The following is a 25505-nucleotide window of genomic DNA, read 5'->3' on the forward strand; positions in this document are numbered from 1 at the left end:
AAAAGCTCCAAATGGATATGAATGAATAACAGTATATCTCCATTTACCATGTTTCATCACAAAACTGACAAGTCATCCAGCGTGCCATTCTAATATTCTTATTTTTTATTTTTGTATTATTATTTAAAATGATCTGTAACTATAGCAGGTGTGGGCTTACTGTACATCTTGAGCTGGTAGACATCAGAACCAAACCTAGTAAATGGTAAAGTAAATGGTAAATGCCAACAAACATACCGTAATTTCCCACCTATTAAACAAGGTTTACACATTGATTTAGCATAATTGAGTTATGAGGTTAATAATACACAGAGGTGGGCTATACAAGGGAATGCATTTCTCTTTTTCAGTCTTTTTCAGGATTAAAGCACTAACCTGGTTCTGATTCATTGGGATATTGGGCACTGTGGTCAATACACAATTGCGGTTAATTCATGATGTCATTTTTGTTTTTAATTCGTATAAAACACTGTCCAGCGGTTTATACACATTGCAGCTACAGTAATACTCAGGAAATGACTATACAGTGTAGAAAAAGGCCCTTGTTTAGAAGGAGCTTCATGTTAGTCCTTTCATCGTTGCTCTTGCGTCTCCGCCTGCTCCACGGCGGCGCGTATCCTGTTCCTCACCAGCATCAGCTCGTCCAGCCCGCTCTTCATCTGCTTGGCCAGCTCACGCACCTTCCTGGCCAGCTTGGTCTCCGAGCCCTTCTTCTTCAGCTTCTCCTGCTCTTGGAAGTAAATGTCCATGCTTGCCGCAAAGCCCTGCAGTGCTTTAGTGGGTGAGGCTGCTGGCTGCGTTTCGCCCAGGCTTTTGCCCAAGATCTGCGCCACCCTCGTCATCTTCACGACCTCCTCGTCCACGTCCTGCACGGTGGCGGGCTCGAACTTGCGCAGGCGCTCGGTGCCGGCGTTGATGAACTGCAGGCAGCCCTCCACGTCCTCCATCTGGACTTTGTGCTCCTGCAGAATCTCCTCCACCTTCTTACGCTCCTGGCTGCTGTACCACTTGTCGGTGATGGTGGACGAGCCGCCCTTGGCTCCGCTAACTGCCACCCCTACGCCGATGGCCGTGGCGGTCAGAGACAGGCCCAGGGTGAAGGGGGCCAGGACGATGCCTGTGGCTGCGGCCACGCTGCCCCCCGCGATGCCCGCCACCTTGGCCTTCTTTTTGGTCTCGTCCAGTTTGTCGGCCAGGCCGTAGAGCTGCGTGATGTGGCTGTTGAAGATCTGACCACGGTGGAACAAGAGGCACTCAAAGAGATTGAGAGCCAATCGAACCCGCTGAGCTTCCGAGAAAAGGGTCCTAAATCACGGACACATAAGAATGAACCAGTGAGCTTTATTTCTTAGTTATTTACAGAGGTACATGTATTTATTTTCGGTGGAAAAATTTACATTCACAAACAAAGAACACTGACAGAACTCTATACATAGCCACTTTAAAACAGTAGCAATTAAAAAATTAATTGTGAACATACTGTTTGTTTTGCTCTTGCACTTGGTGGTCTATGTCAGATCTATACATGTTCTCCCAGCCTGAAAGACACAAATTAACACAGCATTGAGGTTTTGCTAATTAACCACACTAATAGACAATTCACCAAGGAACCACACTAATAGGCATTCCACCAAAGGAACTACTCTTAAGGAACCACTCTTAAGGAACCATTATTAACTTACATTTGGCAGTGCACCACCATTCCATGAGCATGTCCAGCTCTTTCTGAGAAAGAAACATACACAGACATGCAGCAGAATTAAAATGGAAACATCAAACCACAAGGGCTATTTAAGATGCCCTGAAAATAATTAAGACCATAGACAAATAATTTATACACAATTCATACATAATCAATGTAATGCATTCTTATGATCGCTTGAAACTCGATGAATTTATTAATAAACATGCAACAGAGTTAGAATGGAAACATCTCAGCAAAATCAAACCAGATAGGTTATTTAAGATATCCTGAAAATAATTAAGAACATACCTATTCAATGTAATGTCATCTCTTAACATCTCTTATTCAATGTAATGTCATCTCTTAACTCAAATTTAAATCTAAATTTATTTAGTCACAATGCAGATGGGTTTTCTCAACCATTACAGCCCGATTTCTAAGTGGAGTCTTTGGAGGCTCTGAGCACCTGCTGCCCCCAGACAGGTGGAGCCAGAGAGCTGCTGTGCTGTATGTTACCTTTGAGTTGTGGAGGGACTGTTGCTGTAACGTTACCTTTGAGTTGTAGAGGGACTGTTGCTGTAACGTTACCTTTGAGTTGTGGAGGGACTGTTGCAGTAACGTAACCTTTGAGTTGTGGAGGGACTATTGCTGTACGTTACCTTTGAGTTGTGGAGGGACTGTTGCAGTAACGTTACCTTTGAGTTGTGAAGGGACTGTTGCTGTAACGCTACCTTTAAGTTGTATTGTGGAAGGACTGTTGCTGTAACTTTACCTTTGAGTTGTGGAGGGACTGTTGCTGTAACTTTACCTTTGAGTTATGGAGGGACTGCTGAGGGCTCCTCGCTGTGGGCAGTTGGCTTGGGAGAGACAGCTGTGGGTACAAGCTGAGTTTCGGACTGGGGACTTTCGGTGTGTGGCGGTCACCAGGGCCACTCTGGCCTCTCTGCAACACTCTGGCCTGTGGTCAGAGAGAAGAAGTACTGTAAGAGACGAGGACTTAGGACCAGGATGAGACTCAGACAGGGTCTTCGCAGGCTGATGATGCTACATAAGGCAAGGTTTCTAGGAATGCTGCTGGGCAAATGTTCCTTAGTTTGTGTTTGGGTACATTCCCATTGATATTGGGAATATCCCATTATTTTTTTTGTATTCTGGATTACTTTAATCATCAGTTGGCAAAATGTCATCTCCCAATTGTGGTTGCCCAGCAACATTGTTGCGTTGTGTATCATCAGTTTCAGTGTTGATACCATGCCACACTTGGTGGACCGGAGGAGACGAGGCTTGCCTACCTTGTACCAGTCAGGGGCAGGGGAGGAGCCAAGGGGAGAGGAGGAGCCACGGGAAGAGGAGGGGCCATGTGAAGGGGAGGAGCCATTGGAAGGGGAGTGGCCAGGGGAAGGAGAGTAGCGTACAGAAGCACTGCTTGGCGGTGGGGGACGGAAGGGCTTGGGTTTGCCTTTGATCTAGTGGGGTGGGAGGGAGTGTAGGTTATAAAGTGGTGTAACTTGGAGAACTGGCATATGCAATGCTATATATTCTACATACTGTATAATGTGCCGGTATTCCATATTATAATAAGCAATAAGCCCAAGAGACCATAGGTTACATTGATTATGGAACAGCTAAGGGCCATTGTTAGGCACACCTCGAAAGCCCAATGCCTACATAGCCTGGAAAAAGCAACCCTTACCCCAAGAATGTTTGAATGACTGAATAAAAAACGTTTATCCTGCAGAGTTGCTTTTTGTCACATGTGCTCATTGTGACATGTATTTCATAATATGTTTATTCTAATTATGTTTCCCATTGTCATCGTGTAATTTGTAATGTTTTGCATGGATGTGCACTGATGCACGTCCGTGGATGAGAGAAGCAGGGTGCGTTGTGCACCTGCCCATATCACTGTTGATAATGCGCTCTTAAAATAACATATAAACAACTTGCCATGGACTTCTGACCAGGTTTCTCTTGGTCAGTGGCGTAATGCGTTTTAGGTAGTGTACGATAGCAAACGCGCTAGACCCCTCCTTAGGTCGTTAAATGCCACACCCCTTGGCACATTGCTCAAAAAAAGAGACGTGCAAGATAAGAATAAACATTGCACTGGGATGCTATCCCGCTTTCCGCCATGCACCAGGTTGGTAAATAGGGCCCATTATATCATATTATTGATGATGCGGTTCATATAGACAAGGCATCACTATGGCAACTACTTGCAATACCATATCTTACCGGGAGGTTGAGCTCATCTGGATCAATATAAAGAGGCTCTTCCATGACATCAATATACAAAGGATCCACTTGTGCTTCTTCCTGGACATATCAAGACAAACACACAGAGGCAATCGTTTTAAAATGGAACTACATTATTAACAAACAAAAAATAGGAAAATAGGGAAAGCCACACCTTTAAGTCCTCCATAGAGCCCTGTCTGGTGAGCACCTTACTGCTGTGACGCTCTTCTGGAGGCAGGGCAGGGCTTACAACCTAGGGTCAGATTTTATTAAAGAATAAACAAAATAAGCTACAGAATAAGGAAACAGATCACAAAGTCAATCGTATTATTTTATAATATATATTAATATTATCATTAATAGCATTATTATTAATAGTATGTTAATACAACTAATACTATCCGTCTTTTGTTTTTTGGTTTGTTTGGTTAAGTTCATTGTAAAGGTGGTTATCAATTTGTCCCATCTTCACTCACAGTTTGAGTGATTGAGCAAACAAACACAAGTAGTCAGAGATCAAAGTTCAAAATAGCGCCATTTTTCCCTTGACACAATCGCCTCGCCTGGTACGCATACAAACACAATACAAAAATCCCAAACATTTATTCAACACTTAATGAAATTCGAAATTAAATGATTTTCTATGAATTGTTTTCATGTTGTTAGTTCTAAATTGGGTAAATTCTATTCTAAAATCTATCGGGTTTTCATGATAGAGTTATGGATATTTGTAAGCCAAATCTTTAAAACAGGCAGTTACATGAAATATTCTTATACACGTTACTAATCAGCACTGTTTCACATTAAACACCAGATGCGAGAGCAAAAGAGGAAAACTAGCTTTTCCACTACCACCAAGTTCCACACTAGACTGGGTGGCACAGCTGGCACACTAGACTGGGTGGCAAAGGTGGCACACTAGACTGGGTAGCACAGGTGGGTCCTTTCTCACATGTCGTAAATGAAGAACAAAATAAAGCCATACCAGAGGTTTTAAGATGTAAGGTGCATTATCATGTTCTTTCCCACGCTCCCCTGCTGAGACTGTTGTCATCAGTGGCTTAGTGCACTGGGCAAACCTCTGCCCACGGCTGCTTTCTAGGCTAGACTGGACTACTTTGCAGTTCTGACGATTTATGGCCCGAGTTGCAAGATCCCAGATAAGCTTTGGTTGAGTGCCACAGCGCAATAATTCCAGGTTTCACTATGTGTCGGCAAATGCGTGTGTGTGTGTGTGTGTGTTCTAGAGAGAGAGAGAAAGTCAGTGTGTGTGTGTGTGTGTGTCTTTGTCCTCTGACTTTTTCTTTTTCTTCATGACTGAAGTAATGCCCTTTAGCATGCAGATCATGAGTTTAGATTTTCCATTATGGTCTCTTTCAGTACTGATTACTGAACAATGAAAGGTGAAGCTGAGGGTAGTAAACCCAATTAAGTAAATAAATAACTTTAATCAAGTGAATAAATAACTGTAGGGTGGGGTGTGGCCGTCTGGGTACTGAAGCACATGGTTTGGTACCACATGACTTAGGTCACTATAGCTTTGGGATCTTCAAAGAGCATCCAAAACATATCTGTTCACCTTATTTCTAACTAATTATTTTCCCTACAGTACATAGTCACAGTGTATGTTTACGGTTATTGTTATTATTCTGTTAAATTCTACTTAGTTATTTTTTTAGGCCATTTGATTTGACTGTAAACTGTTAATTTCTATGTTAATGTATTGATGTCAATGTAAGTCGCTTTGGAAGAAAGCATCTGCTAAATACCATAAACACATCATAATCATAAACATAAACAGGTTGTATTGGTCATCAGTACACTGGGTGTGTAAAACAGAGCGCTCTGTCACCTGGGGATCACTCTGCGCAGGCTGTGTGGTCTCTAACGGGCCATCAGGCTGTGTGGTCTCTAACGGGCCATCAGGCCGGAGCTGTTCTGAGTCTGTTTCCGTCTCCGTCTGCCTCTGGGGAGATGGAACAGATCTGCACACTTTACTATAAACAAAATTCTCATTATTTCATTTAAGACCTTCAAAATATGGCGAGAGTTTGGACAGATGTTTTGTAATCCGGCAAGAAGCTTTTCCCTTTTTACAGAAAATAATCCATGTGATAATGTATACACTCCTCAAATGAGAGCTTTATTGTAACGGGGGTATATCTACTGTATATGGTTAGTACCATGAGAGGAGGCCTGAGCTCTGCTTCCTTGTAGACTGATGCTCCAGGCCTGAGAGGAGGCCTTAGAGGAGGCCTGAGCTCTGCTTCCTTGTAGGCTGACGCTCCAGTGCCCTCAGAGGCCCAACGGCGTAAAGCTATTTTACTTGGCGGCGGAGGACGGACAGGCTTCGGCCGGCGACTGACCTCCAGAGGAAGAGGTTCACAGAAGAGAGGTCAGTGTGGGTCAAACTTAGGAGATACATTTCGCACACACCTAGACAGAGTATTTCAACAACCAAAATTATGTTTACAAGTACAAATATCATGATATGTGTGGATCATACTAGTTGTTGATATGTGTGGATCATACTAGTGTTGGTCAATCTGCCTTTGATCCCTCAATTTCAAACCAAATTGCAGTGAGGTGGAATTTTCAAACCAAATTGCTGTGAGGTGGTCTTACAGGGGGGGTCAACTCATTTGGGTTGCTGTACAGAGGCTCGTCATCTGGGATCATGTAGAGATCCTCAGCTGGGCCAGGCTGGACACACACACACACACACACACACACACACACACACACACACACACAGGAAGAAGTGTGTTAAGACCGGAACAGTCAGATGAAATTTAACAACCCTTTGCACTACTTTTACATGATCACACATTACTTACGTTATGCATTATTAAAAGGCATGTCTTCATTATCAGACGTCATCTTTGGAACGATTACTAAATTGTGAGGTGGTTTGAACAGTTTATTCATATTAATTTAACTGACATAACTTTGCCTTCTGAGCTGAAGTGGAATAGCTCAGATTAGCTCACCTAAGCGCCTCCAAACACGTGCAGGTAGAGCCAGAGATTTTACCCACCAGGGTGCCAAAGGTGAATTCAGTTATCCCCAAAAGTGGCATCCATGAGCCCATGAACACAGTAAAGCAGGGGTGTCAAACATACGGCCCAGGGGCCAGATCAGGCCCGCCAGCCGGTTTCATACCCCCCCCAGATGTTTTGGGTAGGAAGGGAAAAAGAAAGATATTCACATCCAGTTGTCTTCAACAATGTGTAATAAGCAAAGTCTCTATGATATGATAAATTGATTAAACCTAGCACTACAAACCATCCTGGAGAAAGAGCAGTATATGAGCAGTATATGACAGCAGCACAACAACACTCCAATCCATGCAGGAAAATGATAATGACCATGACAATGATTGCCCTCATGATGTTGCAATTCAACATATCCGGCCCACTGCCTATGAGTTTGACACCCCTGCAGTAAAGTTTAAGAACACCACAAAAGATCACCTGCGCTTCCTCTGGGTTCTCAGTGTTTTTGTAGAGCTTCTCATCTGGCTGTGTCTGGTCCGCCCTCTCTACCTGCTCTCGGGTGAGGCTCTGGGGACTGGGTACGGGTGGCGGAGGAGGGGGATGATTGGGTTTCACTCTACCTTTGCCTTGAAGCTTCTGAGAGAGAGAGAGAGAGAGGGCTTAATCGGTTTAAGGTGGTAAATATAGTGGCTATCCTTCCCCAGATCTTTGTCTTCACACAACCCTGTCTCGCAGGTCTATGGACAATTATCTTGACCTTGTGGCTTGGTTTTCACTCTAACATACAAGATCAACTGTGAGACCGTATATAAAGAGATGTCTACCTCTCCTAATAATGGCCAATGAATTTATTTAGGCACAGGTGGACTAATCAAGTTGTAGAAGCATCTCAAGGACCATTGATAGAAGTAGGATGTACCAGAGCTTAATTGCAAGTGTCATAACAAAGGGTCTGAATGTAAATGGAATCTTTCAGACTTTTATTTTTTATAAATTTACAAAACACTCCAAACACCTGATTTTTTGTGGAGTATTGTGTGTAGATTGACGGGAGAAAAAATGAACTGAATCCATTTTAAGATGAGCCTGAAACATAACAAAATGTGGAAAACTTGAAAGGGTCTGAATACTTTCCGGTTGCACTGTATGCTGGATGGAAATATGCTTCCAAAATACAGAAATGAAATTTGGAGAGCAAACTACACCATAAATGATTTTAGGTATTTTTGGCGAGTTTAGAGCTCCCTCTAGTCATGATGTATTTATATGTTGCTCTATTGTAAATAGCAAACTTCTCGCGATTTATCCCCAATGTACATAATATAAATGCTTTTGTTGTAGAGGTGAAAGTTTTTGCCTGTTGTTAAACCATCTCCAAAGAGCTATATCTACAAGGTAATGTTTTATGATGCTCGAGAGTTTTGGCAGGGAGCCGCTCTTGAAAGTTGCATGGCTGGTTTTCGCGGTAGGGACTCCCCTGCGTCACAGACCTAGCCTACAGTAGGCTACGTCACCGCCCATTTGGAGGTGCAAACAATCGGATTTTTGATTATTTAACCATCAGTTAACTTCAAAAAGTGCATTTTACTTTGGATAGACAATAGCAATACATCATAGGAAAAAAAAATGGCAAAAAATCTAGACTGGAGTAGGCTAACTCAACATTTGACACCTCCGATATGTTTAGTGTTCTAAAGACAATAGCCTGTTATCGTAACCAAATTGATGGCCAAGGAGCCAGAAGTGAACACGCATGTGTGGCAGATTGGTTTACACCTCCACAATCGTTTCTGTGCCATTTCCTCTGTGCGCGATTGGTGGCGCTACCATCACCCTAATTGCAGGGCGGACTCTTATTTGGATATTTAGCTTAGCGGATATCACCGGGAGGTACTTTCTCCTGTCTTTGTTTTGCTTCCGGGGTGCCGTCGTTACTGTGGCGTGTGGTGGCAAGTTGGCTTGTGTAGCCACTTCTCCGACAAGTGTGTTTCAACTAAGTCAGCTTGAGTGGTTCATATTCCCCTGCAAGGCTGTTGTAGCGAGCTCTGACGCTGGGTGCTCGGTGGGAATCAGCTGGAGCCGTAGCCAAGCCTCTCCTAGCTCACTTCATGACCTGCAGTCCCAGAGAGGGGATTCATCGCCACTTGTCGTGTGGGAAGTGGATTACAACCAAGTGCCTCCAAGCCTTGGAAAGGCTGCTGTTCTGTTGTGCTGTGGATTTGTGGATGACGTTCCATACAGTCGGGATTGAACGGCGTGCCTAGTTTTGTTGGGGACTATTTGTAGCTTAACACACGACGGTATAGCCGGCGATAGGCGCCAAATCAAAGAAAACAACACAGAATAAACATGCAACTCAAGCAAAAGGACGGGACAACACACCGTATAGCCGCCAAATCAAAGAAAACAATAACCAGACGTAGGTATGCGGGTAGAGCTATAGAGAGGGCAGTACACCACTGCGTAGCCCCATGCGTTGTCTTGTGTTTTGTTTAACCTGCATGTTTATTTTGTTTGTTGTTTTCTTTGATTTGATGCATGCGGTTATGCAGTGCTGTACTGTTTCTCCCTATGCTTGACTCGCATGCTTTTCTAATTGTTGGCTTATTGGTGTCTTTGAGGTTTGTGTGTGTGTGATTGTGTGTTTTGTGTATGCGTACTGTAACCTAAATTACTCTGACCAGGGCAGCTTCACTGTCAGGTTTAACCTCTGGGCCCTGGTGGACAGCCTGACTGCCTCCCCTCCCCCTGCCTGAGATAAGTAGCCTTGTTAGCCTAGCTCAGGGGTCGGCAACCCAAAATGTTGAAAGAGCCATATTGGACCAAAAAAACAAATATGTCTGGAGCCGCAAAAAAATAAAAGCCTTATATTGAAGGCAACACATGCTGTATGTATCTATAGTAGGCCTATATTAGCCTACTATTGAAATGGCTAAGTTAACTACAAATACATAATGAGCCTTCATGATTAAATGTTTCTTTTTCCTGCAGTGCATTCTGTAGAGAATGACGCACCACGTGACTACTCTGTTGTGCGATGCCGCCTCAAGTTTAACTTCATTACAATATTAATGAATTATGTTTCATTGCTTTGATGAAATTAAAGAAATGCAATAAAGAAATCAGATTTTTGATGTCGTTTTTATTTTGAGGATTTGAAAAAACAACAACAAAACGGAACGTGCCCCTTATCTGGGCAACAGAGCGCAATAAAACACAGCCTACATTTAAAAAAATAAAACATCAGCCTTTTGAAAAGGTAAAGTATATAAAATCAAATTAATACAGTTCAAGTTTGACGTCTGTGCAAATGCCAAGCAAGTCAGTGCAAGAGTAAAACGAAGCAGCATCCTCTTCTCTTTTGACACGCAACCAACGCAGCTATGCTCGGACTTGAGCAACAAAACACAATAATATCCCTAAGTGTCATTCCAAATATATATACTGACAAAAATCAGATATCACTTTATAAAAACAGCCACTTTGTTACTAAAAATGTGCCTATGACAGGATTGTGTACCCGTTTAATGTGACTTCTGTTTTCGGACATCACTGGTCAGCTTCTCAACATTGGGCATGTAAGATGTAACTTTAATCTTGACGCAGGACTGCAAGCTCTCATCTGTGAGGCGGGTGCGATATTTTGATTTGCTGTAGTTCATGTTTGAGAATATCTGCTCGCACAGGTATGTTGATCCAAAGATGGATAATAGTCCAAATGCATATGTCATCATGTTCCTATAGCTGTCAGGAAGAGCATTCCATGTGTCATAGACAAGTTTCTCGGGTGTTGGGAGGCTTTCAGTTTCGCTCCATTTGTGGCTTTGGGCAAGTTGGGCTTTCTGGCGAGTGACGTCTTCAAGTTCGGCTGTCAGACATTTGAATTTGGACACCCATAAATCTTTGTCGGCTATATCAGCCATTTCCATTTCAAGGTCAGCTTGATTTACTCCTGGAAATGTGCTCAACAAGGACGGGTCAATCTCCAGGGGTGTGAGAGGGAAAGACAGTGTCATTTTTTCCTTTCGGAACTCGCAAAATCTGCTCCCAAATGCAGTTTGCATATCAACGATCGCATTTTGCAAATAATCACCGTTGAGTGTGTGATCGTGATGGGCTTCTTTGAATTGTCTCAGGGAGGGGAAGTGGGAGAGCGTGCCTCGCTGTACATCTCTGGCAAAGACAGTCAGCTTGCGCTCGAATGATAGAACAGCTTCCAGCATTTGTAGTGCAGCGTTTCCCCGCCCCTGCAGACATTCATTCAGCTTGTTTAGGTGGCTTGTCATATCCACCATAAAGTGCAGTTTTTCGAGCCGCTTGGTATCTTCAAGTTGCGGGTAGTACAGGTCTTTGCTTTTCAGAAATGTTTTCACGTGCTCTAAACAAGCGACAAAGCGGCGCAAAACCTCACCCCTGGACAGCCATCGAACTTTATTGTGTAGCAGGAGATCGGAATATTCGCTGTCAACTTCATCAAGCAATGCACGGAACTGACAGTGGTTCAATGCTTTTGCAATTATCTTGTTCACCATCTCGATCACAAGGTTCATCACCGCCATACACTCCGATGGGAATGTTTGTGCACACAGTGCCTCTTACATTACATTACATTACATTACATTTGGCTGACGCTTTTTTAACCAAAACGACTAACAACATGGTAAACAGTAAGTTTTAGAACAATTCTCACAATTTTACGACAGTTTAAAAAACATTAGAGTACAGTAAGAATAAGTGCGTTGGTGAGTGCTGTTTTTAACAGTTACTTGTCAGTTTAAAACGGCTGGTGAGTGCTAGGATCAGTAAGACTTGTTGTAAGTGTTGCTATGAGAGTAGATGTTCTCTAAAGAGCTGGGTCTTCAGGAGTTTTTTGAAAGTGGAGAAGGATGTCCCTGCCCTTGTAGGAACTGGCAGTGTGTTCTCTTGATGCAAGATGCAGTGGAATGCAAGCAGATTTCGATCCAATGCTTTCTGTAGCAAAGTCACAAACCCCTTTTTTGATCCCCTCATGCTGGGTGCCCCATCTGTAGCCACTGAAATCAGGTGGTTGGTGTTTATCCCACTGTCATTTAAACACTTCAGCACAACCTCACATATGTCCTCCCCCCGTGTTTGGCCTTTCAGTGGTATTAATTGGATAATTTCTTCTTGCGGCCCATCGGAGTTCACATACCTGCATAAAAGCGCAGTCTGTTCAATATCGACCACATCACAGGACTCATTACAGGCAATCGAGTATGCTGGCGCTGAATTAATGTCCTTGATTTGCTGATAGGTGATGTTGCCTGCCATTTTAATAGCCCTTTCCTTCACTGTCTTAGCGGAGAGAGGCATGTCTTTAATTTTTTGTATTATCTCGGTTTTGTTTTTGAAGTCTGCAAATAGGTGTTCTGATATGTTGATAAATGACTCCTTCATGTAGTCACCATCTGTGAACGGTTTGCCACGTTTTATTATCTCCCGGGTTGCAACAAAACTTGCAGCAGTAGTTGAGTTTGGAGATGCAATCCACTTCTTAAATTTATTTTTACGCTCCTCTAATTTCTCCAGAAGTAATGCAATCGCACTTTTTCTCTCACTCCCAACTGGGTACTCGGCTGCAAATGTAGCATGCCTTCCCTGAAAATGTCTTTCCACATTGCTCTTTTTGTTATTTGACAACTTCTCGCTACAGAGCAAACATTCAGGCAATCCTTCCGCATTGGCAATGAATGCAAATGATTCGGTCCAAGAAACATTGAATCCTCTGTTCTCCTCAGTTATTTTTCTCTTTTTCCCTTTGGGATCCATGGCCCATCACACAGCCGCCGGTTTGTTTACAACAGTCACCTGCCTGGCATCCCCTTACTGATAGAATACTGATAGTGTGTCGAAGGCTATGACGTAAATCTTCGTTGACAGCCGCGGGTTGCCGACCCCTGGCCTAGCTTGATAAATAGGCTATTGGTGAATGAATGATTGCCATATAATTATGGTCAAGCCTTTTACCAACTCCTGTGCCTCTGTCCTTCTCTTTCTCTCTCTCTTCCGGACAGGTGTGGTGGGTTTCCCACAGGTGGCAGGCCAACCTTCAGGTGGTGGAGTTCCCCCCTCACTTTTCTCTGATGTGTATAACGGGTGCTTTATTCTGGATTGCAGTGTACTGTCATTTTCCTTCACGTGTGGTGCGTGTCTTCTGGGTCCCTCCTTTGCCCTCTTTTGGAATGTCCTGCTCGCTGTGGTAAGCCCCCTGTCCTGCTCCACTCCCTTTGATTACGGGTCACAGGTTAAGCTACGGCGTAACAGTGTGGTTGCCATCATTAACCATCCTGTAGATTGTGTATTTGTGGGACGACCCAGAGTGATTGCATCTGACCCAGGTGTCTCCTGTATCTATACATGATGCATTGTTTTTATTGTTGAATCTGTGTTGTATGTATCAATAAATTATGTTGACTTAACTCTTGTCTCTGGCCTAAGAGTGTACGAATCTGTGTTACCTTGTGGGTACTATAGGGAATATAGTGTAACTGGTCCTAGGGTGTAACCCCCTAGGTGGCAGAGTCGACTCCAAATTTCCTTGCCACGTCACATTTGGCGTAGTCGGCAGGATTTCACTCCCTAAAGGCAGAGACATGAGTTCTTTCATTTTCTTTTTGCTGATATGTGGTTTTGTTTGCCGTGATTTTGTTTCTATTCTCACCCAGGTGACGTTAAAATTCTGCGGTGAGTCTTTGTTATTTGTGGCAGCAACAGAACAGCAGCCTCAGTTTCAGGGGCCACAGAACTTCTTCGGATAGAGCCTATTTTGCGTAATTGGCATCTTTCGTTTAGAATAGTACCGTTTTCCTAGTTAGCATGGAGGAAGAAATGCAACAGATGCAAGACTTAATTGCACAACTAAAAGCAGATAACGAGCGCCTTGGTCAAGAACGGCCTGCTCCTGATCCTGGGCCAGCACCCACGCCTGGGCCCGCACCTATGCCCCCTGCTGTCACGGAGCGCCTAGTAGTCATTCCTCGCGATCGAAAATGTCCCATGTTCAATGGGAAGACGGGCATTGATGTCACAGAGTGGATAGAGGAGGTGCAGGCTTGCATGCACGCTAGACATCTGTCGTTGGTTGATCAGGCCTTCTTTATTTTTGATCATCTAGAAGGAGAGGCGAAGGAAGAGATCAAGTATCGCTCTAGCTAGTTCCACCTCTGGTCCGCCTTCCAACCTATTAAGAGCATCCCACTCCTCCCATCAGTCGGGAAACTGAAGCCCACTGAGCTGCTGAGTCACGGCTCAGTTGGGGTACCCACTGGCTCACAGGGTAGGGAGATATCTAGGCTTATGTCCTCTTGTCCAAGCATGTCTTGATGGGGGAGTCACTGTTTCTTGTCTCTTGGATACTGGATCCATCCCACTTAACTATAAACAAAATTCTCATTATTTCATTTAAGACGGGAATATGGCGGGAGTTTGGACAGGTTTTTTGTAATCCGGCAAGAAGCTTTTCCCTTTTTACAGAAAATAATCCATGTGATAATGTATACACTCCTGAAATGAGAGCTTTATTGTAACGGGGGTATATCTATATGGTTAGTACCATGAGAGGAGGCCTGAGCTCTGCTTCCTTGTAGACTGATGCTCCTGGCCTGAGAGGAGGCCTTAGAGGAGGCCTGAGCTCTGCTTCCTTATAGGCTGACGCTCCAGTGCCATCAGAGGCCCAACGGCGTAAAGCTATTTTACTTGGCGGCGGAGGACGGACAGGCTTCGCCCGGCAACTGACCTCCAGAGGAAGAGGTTCACAGAAGAGAGGTCAGTGTGGGTCAAACTTAGGAGATACGTTTTGCACACACCTAAACAGATGGAACTTCAGCAGTGCTCTGTGCAAGGGCCTGTCTTTTGTCATCTACACCAGCCTGTACACTGGCCTATTGACGGTGACTCTGATGAGTGTTCAGAGGTACTTGGCGGTTCTCTACCCACACCACTGAGTATTTCAACAACCAAAATTATGTTTACAAGTACAAATATCATGATGTGTGTGGATCATACTAGTTGTTGATATGTGTGGATCATATTAGGGTTGGTCAATCTGCCTTTGATCCCTCAATTTCAAACCAAATTGCAGTGAGGTGGAATTTTCAAACCAAATTGCTGTGAGGTGGTCAACTCATTTGGGTTGCTGTACAGAGGCTCGTCATCTGGGATCATGTAGAGATCCTCAGCTGGGCCAGGCTGGACACACACACACACACACACACACAGGAAGTGGGAGAAGTGTGTTAAGACCGGAACAGTCAGATGAAATTTAACAACCCTTTGCACTACTTTTACATGATCACACATTACTTACGTTATGCATTATTAAAAGGCACCCCCCCCCCCCCAGATGTTTTGGGTAGGAAGGGAAAAAGAAAGATATTCACATCCAGTTGTCTTCAACAATGTGTAATAAGCAAAGTCTCTATGATATGATAAATTGATTAAACCTAGCACTACAAACCATCCTGGAGAAAGAGCAGTATATGAGCAGTATACTGTATGACAGCAGCACAACAACACTCCAATCCATGCAGGAAAATGATAATGACCATGACAATGATTACCCTCATGATGTTGCAATTCAACATATCCGGCCCACTGCCTATGAGTTTGATGAATTTCAAATACTCAAGTCCAAAATAACAAAAATGTTCACATAACCTGCAAGTGAAACTGTCATAAAGCAAAACATAATAATCTGCTGGGGGAAAGTGGTTCCTTTACATGATTAAAAATACTGATTAGTTCTCGAACACCCCTTAAAATGGGGTTTTTATCCTGTCCCCGGCTCCTGATGACCAACTTTTAAATCAAATTGAACAGCTAAAATAAGTCTTTAATATATGATCTTTTGCAGTATTTTGTGGATACGCATCTATTGTATCTGTAAAAAAGAATTTCTTTGATTTATAACATATTTTGAATACTATTTATTGTGCCATGAAGTTGTGTCCCCGAATGTGCACGCAACCCTGTTACCAATACCATTTTTGCCTGGCTGGTAAAGGGTTAAAATATTATGTCATATTACAAACAAGAAATGACATCATCCAATCATTTTCAAAAAACATGGGTAGACAAAAGGTGAGTGTCCTCTTCCAATTTTAATATATTTTCAAACTTTTCTGGGATAATTGAGTACGTAAAGCTTAACCACGCAACCCTGTTACTCATGTTTTAAGATTAATGTTAAATAATTTCAATTTTTATATTGTATAACCACATTGGTCCTTGACCTTGGTAAAATAGCTAAATTTTACAGCTAGCTTATCTTCATAAGGTAGATGCTATATTAGCATTAATTCGCAACCCTGTTACTCTAATTAAAGTAACATGGTTATTATCATAGTTATCAGGGTATTTTTTGTTAACTATGATATATTTATGATTAAATATGCTGAGTTAAATTATAAAAATGAATTTATTTGTATAATTAAACATTATTTACATATTTTAAATAAATTGACAGATTTTCTTCTGTTAGTACAGTGTCATTGCAGCATAGTGTGCTAAAATACATGTTGAGATTCAATTACAGCTGAAGATAAACATATTTTGGTTAGATATGTGATCATTTGCAATAGATAGGCCTAATATCAGAATTTGTAATGGATTTCTACAGATTTATGATGTTATGACTCAATTTGCAACCCTGTTACAAAAACATTTTTATTAAAACAAGGATAAATAATGGTAAGTAATTTTGCTATCACACAAAAAATTACATCAATAGTCCTTAGAACAGCTTATATGATTATATGCACAATGTATCTGAGCATATTTGAGAATAGATACTGGAATTATTAAAAAAAACTGTATGTCACTGTTCAAATGGAAGATAATTAAGCCTTTGATAGTTAGTCTAATTAACATATATAATATATATTAACAATCTTACCTGAAATCATATGACTATTCAGTGTAAAATGACTTCCTTTATTGAATGAAAAAGGATTTACTGAAAAATATTTTAAAAATTTACTTTTTTCATGCTATTTTGTATTTGTAACAGGGTTGTGTAACTACATGTAGGCTACACAGCAAATAAAACATATGAGGTGGAAAAAGTACCGTTGATGCCTTAGCTTGACAAATCATATAATTTAGTAGTTTATGACCTATATTTCTTAAATATTCAACATTATTTTAACATTTTAAGTGTAAATGCCAAAATGTCGTCCAATTCTGGAATGTCCCTTTTATTGTTGAATCTGTGTTGTATGTATCAATAAATTATGTTGACTTAACTCTTGTCTCTGGCCTAAGAGTGTACGAATCTGTGTTGCCTTGTGGGTACTATAGGGAATATAGTGTAACTGGTCCTAGGGTGTAACCCCCTAGGTGGCATAGTCGACTCCAAATTTCCTTGCCACGTCACACATGTATGGCTATAAAAACTGCCTTCATTTTACAACTAAACACGAGAAAACACTTTAATAACCCTTGACCCAGCTCCCATGTGATCTTAATGGCAATGCAGCGTTTGTTTGCACCTCCAACAGCATGGCACACCTGACTAGCCTACCTCCCAAAAACGCCCTTTACGCCCACAAATATGTAGGCCATAGATATATATACTGACAGTATATGTACGAAGGCTATGTGTGAAAGAATAGCTATGCTAGGTGAACGATTCACCTATTACAAGTTCGTTTACCATGAAATTGGCTTCATCAAGGTGTATTTATATAAAATATTGATCAGCCTAAAATGTGTGCGGGAGTTAGGACACATAATAAGAAAGTGAAAAACTTGCTACGTTGTGTCAGTTGTGAATGTCATTCTAACACGCCCACTTCATTGTACTTACCTAGCGTTCATGGGCTTCGGAAAAACCTTTCTCCGAGTGAAAACATCATTCCGCGTCATTCACGTCACTTAATGTGTGAGTCAGACATAGATATATACATGGATTTCTATGGAACGTCACGAAAACATGCGTGCGCAACCAAGAGGCAGAAAGCACCACAGAACAGCATAGAGCAATGCAAAAGAATAAAATGAGTTTTTGTGCTGAAAACTGCACCAATTCGAAATCACGATGGTTAGAGAATGTTAAATATGTTCAATATCCCTAACGGAATGCATGTCTTCGCCAAAAATGACAAAATACGATGTTATATTAATAATCCAAATGAACGTCAAACTTTGAAATATAGTCTGAAATGAGATGTTATTATCATTGAGACAACAGGGGTATACAAAAAAATCCGATTGTAGCTTACAGCAGCCGACTATTTAGGTTAAGTTTATAACGTTGTGGACGGCCACCAAGCGTCTTCTGCCTCACGGCTGCGCGCGCATCTAGTTTTGTTGGTAAACGGGAAACCCGAAAGAATGCGTCAATCGAGACGCCATTTTGCCGCGGTGATCCACTCTAATAATGCATTAGCGTCAATCTAGGTAAAGATCTAACGAAAATAAAATCACCATAAATCGTCAAAATCTCCAGCAATTATCTAGTTTTTTGGGTTGTTCAAACTGACAGGCATGTATTTATGGTCGAGTCTAGAGAAAACTAAGCTTTTGACGATAATAAAGATACATTTTACCCGTCTAGTCCCATAGACTCCCATTCATTCTGCACTAGCTAGTGGCGGCCCCTAGAGGAACAATGAGTGAACTGCAACACAATGAAGTAAACAGGCTCTCCGTAGACCATAGACAGTAAAAGAAATGGACGAACAGACTCCGTCGTTTTCAATGGGAGGGCACTGAGTCAAATAGAACGATTTTTCAGTTGGTCCCCCCAGTACTGCGCAGCCTCACACTTAACTTTGTGACGATAGCCATAGAACTGAATCTTGTAACTCATATGATAGATACACAGAAATTCTTCTCACATTTCCTTCGCCTTCAAAGTCATCAAAGTTAAACATTTATTTATGTATTATTATTATCATCCTCACCAAGTCGTGTTAATGTTGAAGCTACCATACATGATCATCTTCAAAAACAGTCATGCTAAAACAAAACAAAAAATTTATAGCCTTGAAGCTATTTTCTTTCCACTTTTCCGACCTACGGTCAATCCATCGAAAACCTCTGAAATGATTACTGCCGTTTTTTTTTTTTTTTAAATTCGGTTGCCTCTGTGTAATGCTTTACCTTAACATACGGTCGTGTATGCTAGGTTTTGCTTACGAGTTACCGTCATAGACAGTAAGGTGGACTGAGCTTCTTATCCAAACAATACGGTGATCTCCCTACGGCGCGAAAGAGAGATTACGTCAAAGCTAGCTTCCCTCCAACCGAACAAGCTAACCATTCTTCTTACGGGTAACCAACGTTACGGACGAGGTAGTGGAGTCTGTTTTGCCTTTGTAGTGTTTATGTTGATTACACAAAAGCTACAATATCAGCACAGGATATATGTGATATGAAGTTATGGTATTTCAAAAAAATCCTAGAATGAATGGACTTCTATGGGAGTTAGCAGAGAGGTGGTCCCTCCAGCCTACGTCGATTCTTCTACTTCCGGGAATTCGCCTGCCCCCTTGCCGTAGACAGGCTCTGGTTGAGGCCACATACCTCTCGTCTTGTTGACTCATGTAAGTTGTAATCTCACCAGAAGTTGCTGTAGATCTGTAGAACATTTACTTCCGTGCTTTAACATGGTCTGTTACTACATACGCCAGTCGTTACTTCATGGGTCAATGCTTTGGGCGAACGAGATGTAGCTTAATTCACAAATGAAAAAGCCATGAGAGGTGATTTTCTGACGTTTCAACAACGAAACTTTTTGCCATCATTGTGAGAAGTTCCCAAATGTATCACTAATCGCTAAAAAGGTTTTCTATCACTGGGGATGGCCAAACGTCGCTATAGGTAACACTGACAATACGGGAGAATTAGTTTAGAGCTTCAGATCCCCGCTCCAAGATGGCGGTGTTGACGCATGCTGAGAAGCAGAAGGCGACATCTAGTCAGTATATTCACCTTATTCAGCCCCACCCATTTTTTTAAATTCCACGTTGTCTTTAAACTTCCGGTCGGCTAGCTACGTCTAGTTAGCTTCATTGGATAACACGGCAGAAGAGGATAGAGAGGCTAACTTACAGAACAGCCGCTCCAAAGTTTTTTCCTAACTTCAGATAGGAAAGCTGTATAACAGAAATGTCTTAAGTCACCAAAATCCTAAATAAACGTTCCTAACTTTAGGATGACCCATAATATATGATGCCAGTCATCTCGATAGAGCTCTGCTATCTCAATGTATCGCAATGGATGTACTGCTCAATCGGAAGTTCGGAGACAGTGTGGGCAAAGCTAGCTCCCCCATGTTTGCGCGCGGAATAAGGTGAATATATCTATGTGAGTCAGTGGTCGGAAACTGGGGCTATATTTTGCCAGAGAATGTCTAATAAGGGGAGAACTGCCACTCTCGGAAAACTTCCGGTTTCTGAACTGGTTGCAGTTCCTTCTGTGGTTCCACATGAGGGCGCTCGTCCACGAGTGCAGAATGCATGGAGGTCTATGGAGCTGTACCCCTCAAAATCCACTTTTCTCGGGATATAATTTTTTTTTCAAGTAATTTGAATATTGTATTCGAAAGGGGAGGCAAAGAAAATACACTTGGTGGAGTATTATATTTTTTAAAGTCACTTAATTGTTCTAAAAAGCCTTTCAAACGTGTCAATGATGTCACTCATTAGCACAATGCTAGCGTGTTATGGGCAACAACGACCCAACCTGTAAGAAATCAAAAGGACATAAGTACTCGTTCATTCAACTTTTGACCTATAACCCATGTTGAAGTTATACAAACTACAATCAAGTCTGAGATTTGTCAACGACAATCAGGTGAAAGAGACAAATTTAGCCGTCTAGCTCCATTGACTCCCATTCATTCTGCACTCATGGCGATCGCCCCCAGTGGAAATCTGGTGGAACTGCAACCAAAATTCGGTACAATGGGACTTAATACGGAGTGGCCAGGCTCTCCGTAAACGGGCTCTGATTTTGCTAACAGTTGCCCAGTTAGGGGCTCGTCATCACTTTTGTCGTCACGTTGTAGTTCGTTTGTAGTCCATGTGGCCTTTCATGTCCAACAGTTTTAATGTGAACTTGGGAATTTGCCCTTTTTATCACTTGAAAGCTGCATATCTTTCTTTCACGAGCATCTTACACTATATTTTAAGCAAATACAGTTGTTTGTTTAGGATTAGTGAGTATGTTTTAACCTTTGTTGTGGCATCTGTGTTTGTCACACATTCCGTTGGCAAAGCACATGAACACTTGCTGTCGAAAAAAACAAAGTAGCCATGGGGGCAGTCCTTGTCATTCCGAGGTGCTCTGAATGCACCATACATAAGTATCGGAAAATCTGATATGGTATTACTCCTCACTGTGTCCTACATCTTATCACAAGAAAGCGTCATTAAACACACACACGCTGCCATAACACTGATCATGACTTTGCCTTGTTTGGGAAATTAAGCCCTGTGTCTTCTTTAGGAGGATTAACACTTTGAGTTAACTTATCCTGATTTGTTGCTGAGCCACATATTAGACATTATACCACTGTGATCTATAGTCTAACACTGTAGTCAGATCTAATAGTAGAAACCAAAACTATGTGTACTTACATTTGCCATTTTCATGTGCCTCCACTTACACTGGGCAGGGTCAGGTCTTTCTTCTGAATTGAATTAATGGTTGTCCACAGCAACACTCCCTCATTCCAACAACATACCTTATAGCTACTACTCTGAGCAGTTGTGAGGGTAACATCAAATAAAATCCAAGTCTGAAACTGCAGCACTCAAACCATACATTCTCTTTACAGAGTAGGGTAGCTTTCTGACAACATGGCCACCATGTCATTAACATGCAACCAGCACTCAAACCAGTCTAACCAGATAGGCGTAAGCCTTTACTGGTTGGGTTAACAACAAAGAATTGAAATAACAAAAGCAGGAATTTTGAATGAGTTTCAATTGAGACCTATTTCATCTAAGTCTGGCAGGTAGACACCCACAGTATGACCCCGTCCCAGCTGAAACACGCAGTATGAAGCAGCCACTGAACATTCCTTACTTCCAATCAACTAATGATAAACAAATAGGAAATATGGAGTCATGACATTTTTAATTTCATTACTACAATACACAGCCATGTGGTGAAAACATGTTTGAGATACAGCAAAGAGTAGTCAGCCATGAGAGCACTGAAAAAGCTTCCATAGAAACGACATTGTCCAGGCTGTCCTTAATCCATCAGTGACTGGAAGATAACATTTCTGTCTTCAGGAAAGCCACCTACTCAAAATATTGCCATTATTCTTTGAGCAGTGTGGCTCCATGACTTGACAGCCCCATTCCAGTCAGTACACAATTCCCAAGTCTGAGCAGTCCTTTGAGACACGCACGCATCACATTGGAAGTTCATGAGCTTCCGGAGTCTCTTCTCAGCTTCCACCCTCCACAATTTTGCCAAAGTATTCCTTCTGGAATTGCTGGAATTCATCCTCTGTGAAGATTGATTTCTCTTCTTTTGGTTTGACAGCTGGCCGATCTGGACGATACCTTGACTGTCGACCAGAATTCTGATTGACGATCTGGGAAAAAAAGCAACTTTTTGATCACTCACAACCACCATCCCCAGCAATAGCCCAACATCTGCAGACTTTAGTTGTTTTTCTCATCAACATACATTTTAAATATTTGAACCTGATCTACACTTTTACAATTTACAACATCTATTAGAGTTATATTTTCTGAAATGTTTCCACATAGCTGACATCTAATTTAATTTAATGCTTGTTATACCTTCTGGGTTGCACTCTGTTTTGTTGAATGGCTAGTTCCAAGAAAGTACTGCAGGTTGGAGCTAAGATGGCTTTTTGCCTGTTTCTTCCTGTACTCATCTGAAAGGAAAACCAACACACACACACAGATTAGCAGTATGCCACACTCATTGATAGACATGAACCAAATGAGCATACATTTAGTGTACCTCATCAAAGCTCACTGTTCATAAATTACAATGCTGAAACCTTCCCAGACATCAGGGCAGACCGTGAGAGAATAAAGTATGCAATCCGGGTTTCTGTTTCCATCCAAATCTACAGTCTATCTGTATTGTTGTTAAAAACTAATTTCTGGAAAGGTTGCTGCACAAAAAAACAACACACATACATCATATACATGACATGCTCATTAGACATACCAATGGCAGACTTGACACGCTTGTCCTTCACTGTGGCCTTGCTCTTTGCTGCCCCCTGGTGCCCCTGCAGCCTACGGAGCTGTTTGCTGACTCCCTGCCTGTTCGAGCTGATCAGGTCCCTCGCAGATGCTCCTGCCTTGCGCTTCTTCTGTTTTTGCCCGCTGTGTACATCTATGAGAAGAGAATACCATTATATAAAAAAATATCCTTCTATGTTTGAAACATGGTGGGTAGTCAGTGAACTGGGAAGATACAACCACTGTGAGTAGTCACATCAACTGAGACTGGCCAATGCAAAAGGTTCGCGAAAATGAGCACCTATACTATGAGCGTTGCTACCATTAATGCACGTTTGTGGTGACAGGTTTACAGGAAACTGTATCCACAGCACCCAAAGACAGACCCCTCAGAAACAACAAGGTTCAGAACTTCAAGCACAACTGTGCATTTCAATGAATACATTTGAAATTGTTATGATTAATTTTGCAATTGTCGAACTGAATCAGTTGTGTGATTCAAGACTAGTATTGATACGTTCTGTCAGGTATGCAGCGGAGGGATAGGGAAACACAAACGAAAGAGCAGCAGAACCCCTGCTCTTGACTCAACATAAACACATCACATATCATCATATCATTTACCATCATATGACCTACATCAATGACTGCTGCAATATCAATGAGCCTTCAAATCCAAATATAACGTCTAAGATTTGCTTTATTCGTAATCTAAAAAGCTACACATTCAGACATTCCACCAGTTCCAAAAAAGTTAACTTAGCCACAACAAGCTGACTTGCTTGTCCTACCTTTTAAATCTTCGCTTAGTAGCTCCAGCCCTCTCCGTACCATTGACGCCGACATTGTGTATAACGTTTAAATGTTTAAATCCTATTTTACAATTAAAACCAAATTATGTGTATCAGATGTAAACGCGTTAGCTATCGGCCTACATTCATCAGTGAACACATGTGATACCAACTTCCGTTTTGACATGGTGTTTCAGTGAAAAGTTCCTGAAGCTACAAAGTAGCGCCAATAGGGTTCCACACTTGCTCTTCTATGAGGTTTTATGACAGCCTCTACCTAATGTGACTATTTTTTCCATGAACTGTAAAAGAAAACACGTTTTTTCCCCGCTGTATTCATATACAGTATCCCACACTAGTATGAGTAGCATAAAACCATATAGAAGAGTATTGTAAAAACAGTGTAAAAAGATGTGCAAATTATACATGCTCGTTAGGAGAACCTTTTTTAATGAGGTACTGGTTCAGGGATGGAGAGCTGTTTAGAGATTTAATGGCTCTGCAGTATGTGCTGTTGATAAAGCGGGAGGTTTTTGTCTTAATAGCCCTCAGCCTTCTCCCTGATGGGAGGATGGTGAAGAGAGAGTTGGCAGGGTGAGTCTCATCTTAAAGGATCTTTAAGCCTTTCCGGTGGATATGGACCTCGTAGATCTCACAAATGGGGGAGAGTTTGAAGCCAATGATTTTTGAGGCCGTATTGACTATCCTGTCCAGCTGCAACCTCTACTGGACAGTAGAGTTGCCATACCAGACAGTAACAGAAAAAGTGATGTGGTGGCTCGGTAGAACTGCAACATTCCCTTACAGGCTACCCCAAATTTCCTCAACTGTTGAAGGGAAAAAAAAGCCTCTGGTGGGCTTTTTTGGTAATGTTGTTTTTTTAAGAGGATTGTAGTGCCCAAAAACCTAAAACTGTCCGCATGATCCACCACCTCTCCATTGATGTACAAGGGCTGGGACGCCTTCCCACGTCTGCGGAAGTCCACCACTAGCGCCTTAGTTTTGGAGACATTTAGCTCTAAGTTGTGGATGGAACACCATTCAATCAGTAAGAGGACCTCATTTCTATAGGCAACATCATCATCCCCAGAAACCAGTCCCACCACTGTTTTATCGATCTGCACATTTAAACATTTTAACAGAATCAGTGTGTGACGTGCAGTCATTTGTGTACAGCGAATATAGAAGAGGTGATAAAACACACCCCAGGGGGGCACCATTGTTAATGTGCTTGACCTTAGAGATCTTGTTACTGATTTTGACCACTTGTGTTGTCTGTAATAGGAAATCCAAAATCCAGTGACATAAGGAATTATGGATCCCCATTTGTTGGAGTTTTTGAAAAGATTTGTTGGGTAAAAAGCAGAGCTGTAAAAGAGGACCTTGGCATAGTTGCCTGGCCTCCAGGTGCTGTAGAATGGAGTGGAGACTTATGAATGAATATCACTCTCTCCTGTTCTCATGTTCCCTTTGTCTTGGAAAGATTTATACTGACATATGTTTTCTTCTAGTTCCCACAATGTAACTGATGACCACAATACTGCAGAGCAGATCTCTTTATCATTTATTCACGTTTAATTTTCCACTGATTCTC

The 25505-nt window shown here is 42.0% G+C and overlaps 2 protein-coding genes across 2 annotated transcripts; both read right to left on the bottom strand.

The window, feature by feature from the left end:
* Window positions 1-82: 82 nt before the first annotated feature.
* Window positions 83-21804, bottom strand: LOC121718184 (lysine-specific demethylase 6B-like). The gene is made up of 12 exons (XM_042103088.1): window positions 21522-21804; window positions 7396-7554; window positions 6548-6625; window positions 6106-6288; window positions 5775-5888; window positions 4095-4175; window positions 3920-4000; window positions 2977-3150; window positions 2493-2642; window positions 1683-1725; window positions 1481-1538; window positions 83-1305 (listed from the first exon to the last, which is right to left on the bottom strand). Exons 1-12 carry the CDS (start codon window positions 21534-21536, stop codon window positions 573-575), a joined length of 1869 nt encoding a protein of 622 aa, XP_041959022.1. The 5' UTR covers window positions 21537-21804; the 3' UTR covers window positions 83-572.
* A 202-nt stretch (window positions 21805-22006) lies between these two features.
* rps19bp1 (ribosomal protein S19 binding protein 1) lies at window positions 22007-24100 on the bottom strand. Its single transcript, XM_042103171.1, has 4 exons — window positions 23912-24100; window positions 23104-23274; window positions 22704-22801; window positions 22007-22492 (listed from the first exon to the last, which is right to left on the bottom strand). The coding sequence occupies exons 1-4, from the start codon at window positions 23964-23966 to the stop codon at window positions 22343-22345; spliced, it is 474 nt and encodes a 157-aa protein (XP_041959105.1). The 5' UTR covers window positions 23967-24100; the 3' UTR covers window positions 22007-22342.
* Between the last annotated feature and the right edge of the window lie 1405 nt (window positions 24101-25505).

This window comes from Alosa sapidissima, chromosome 9 (assembly GCF_018492685.1).
Source record: "Alosa sapidissima isolate fAloSap1 chromosome 9, fAloSap1.pri, whole genome shotgun sequence".
NCBI lineage: Eukaryota > Metazoa > Chordata > Actinopteri > Clupeiformes > Clupeidae > Alosa > Alosa sapidissima.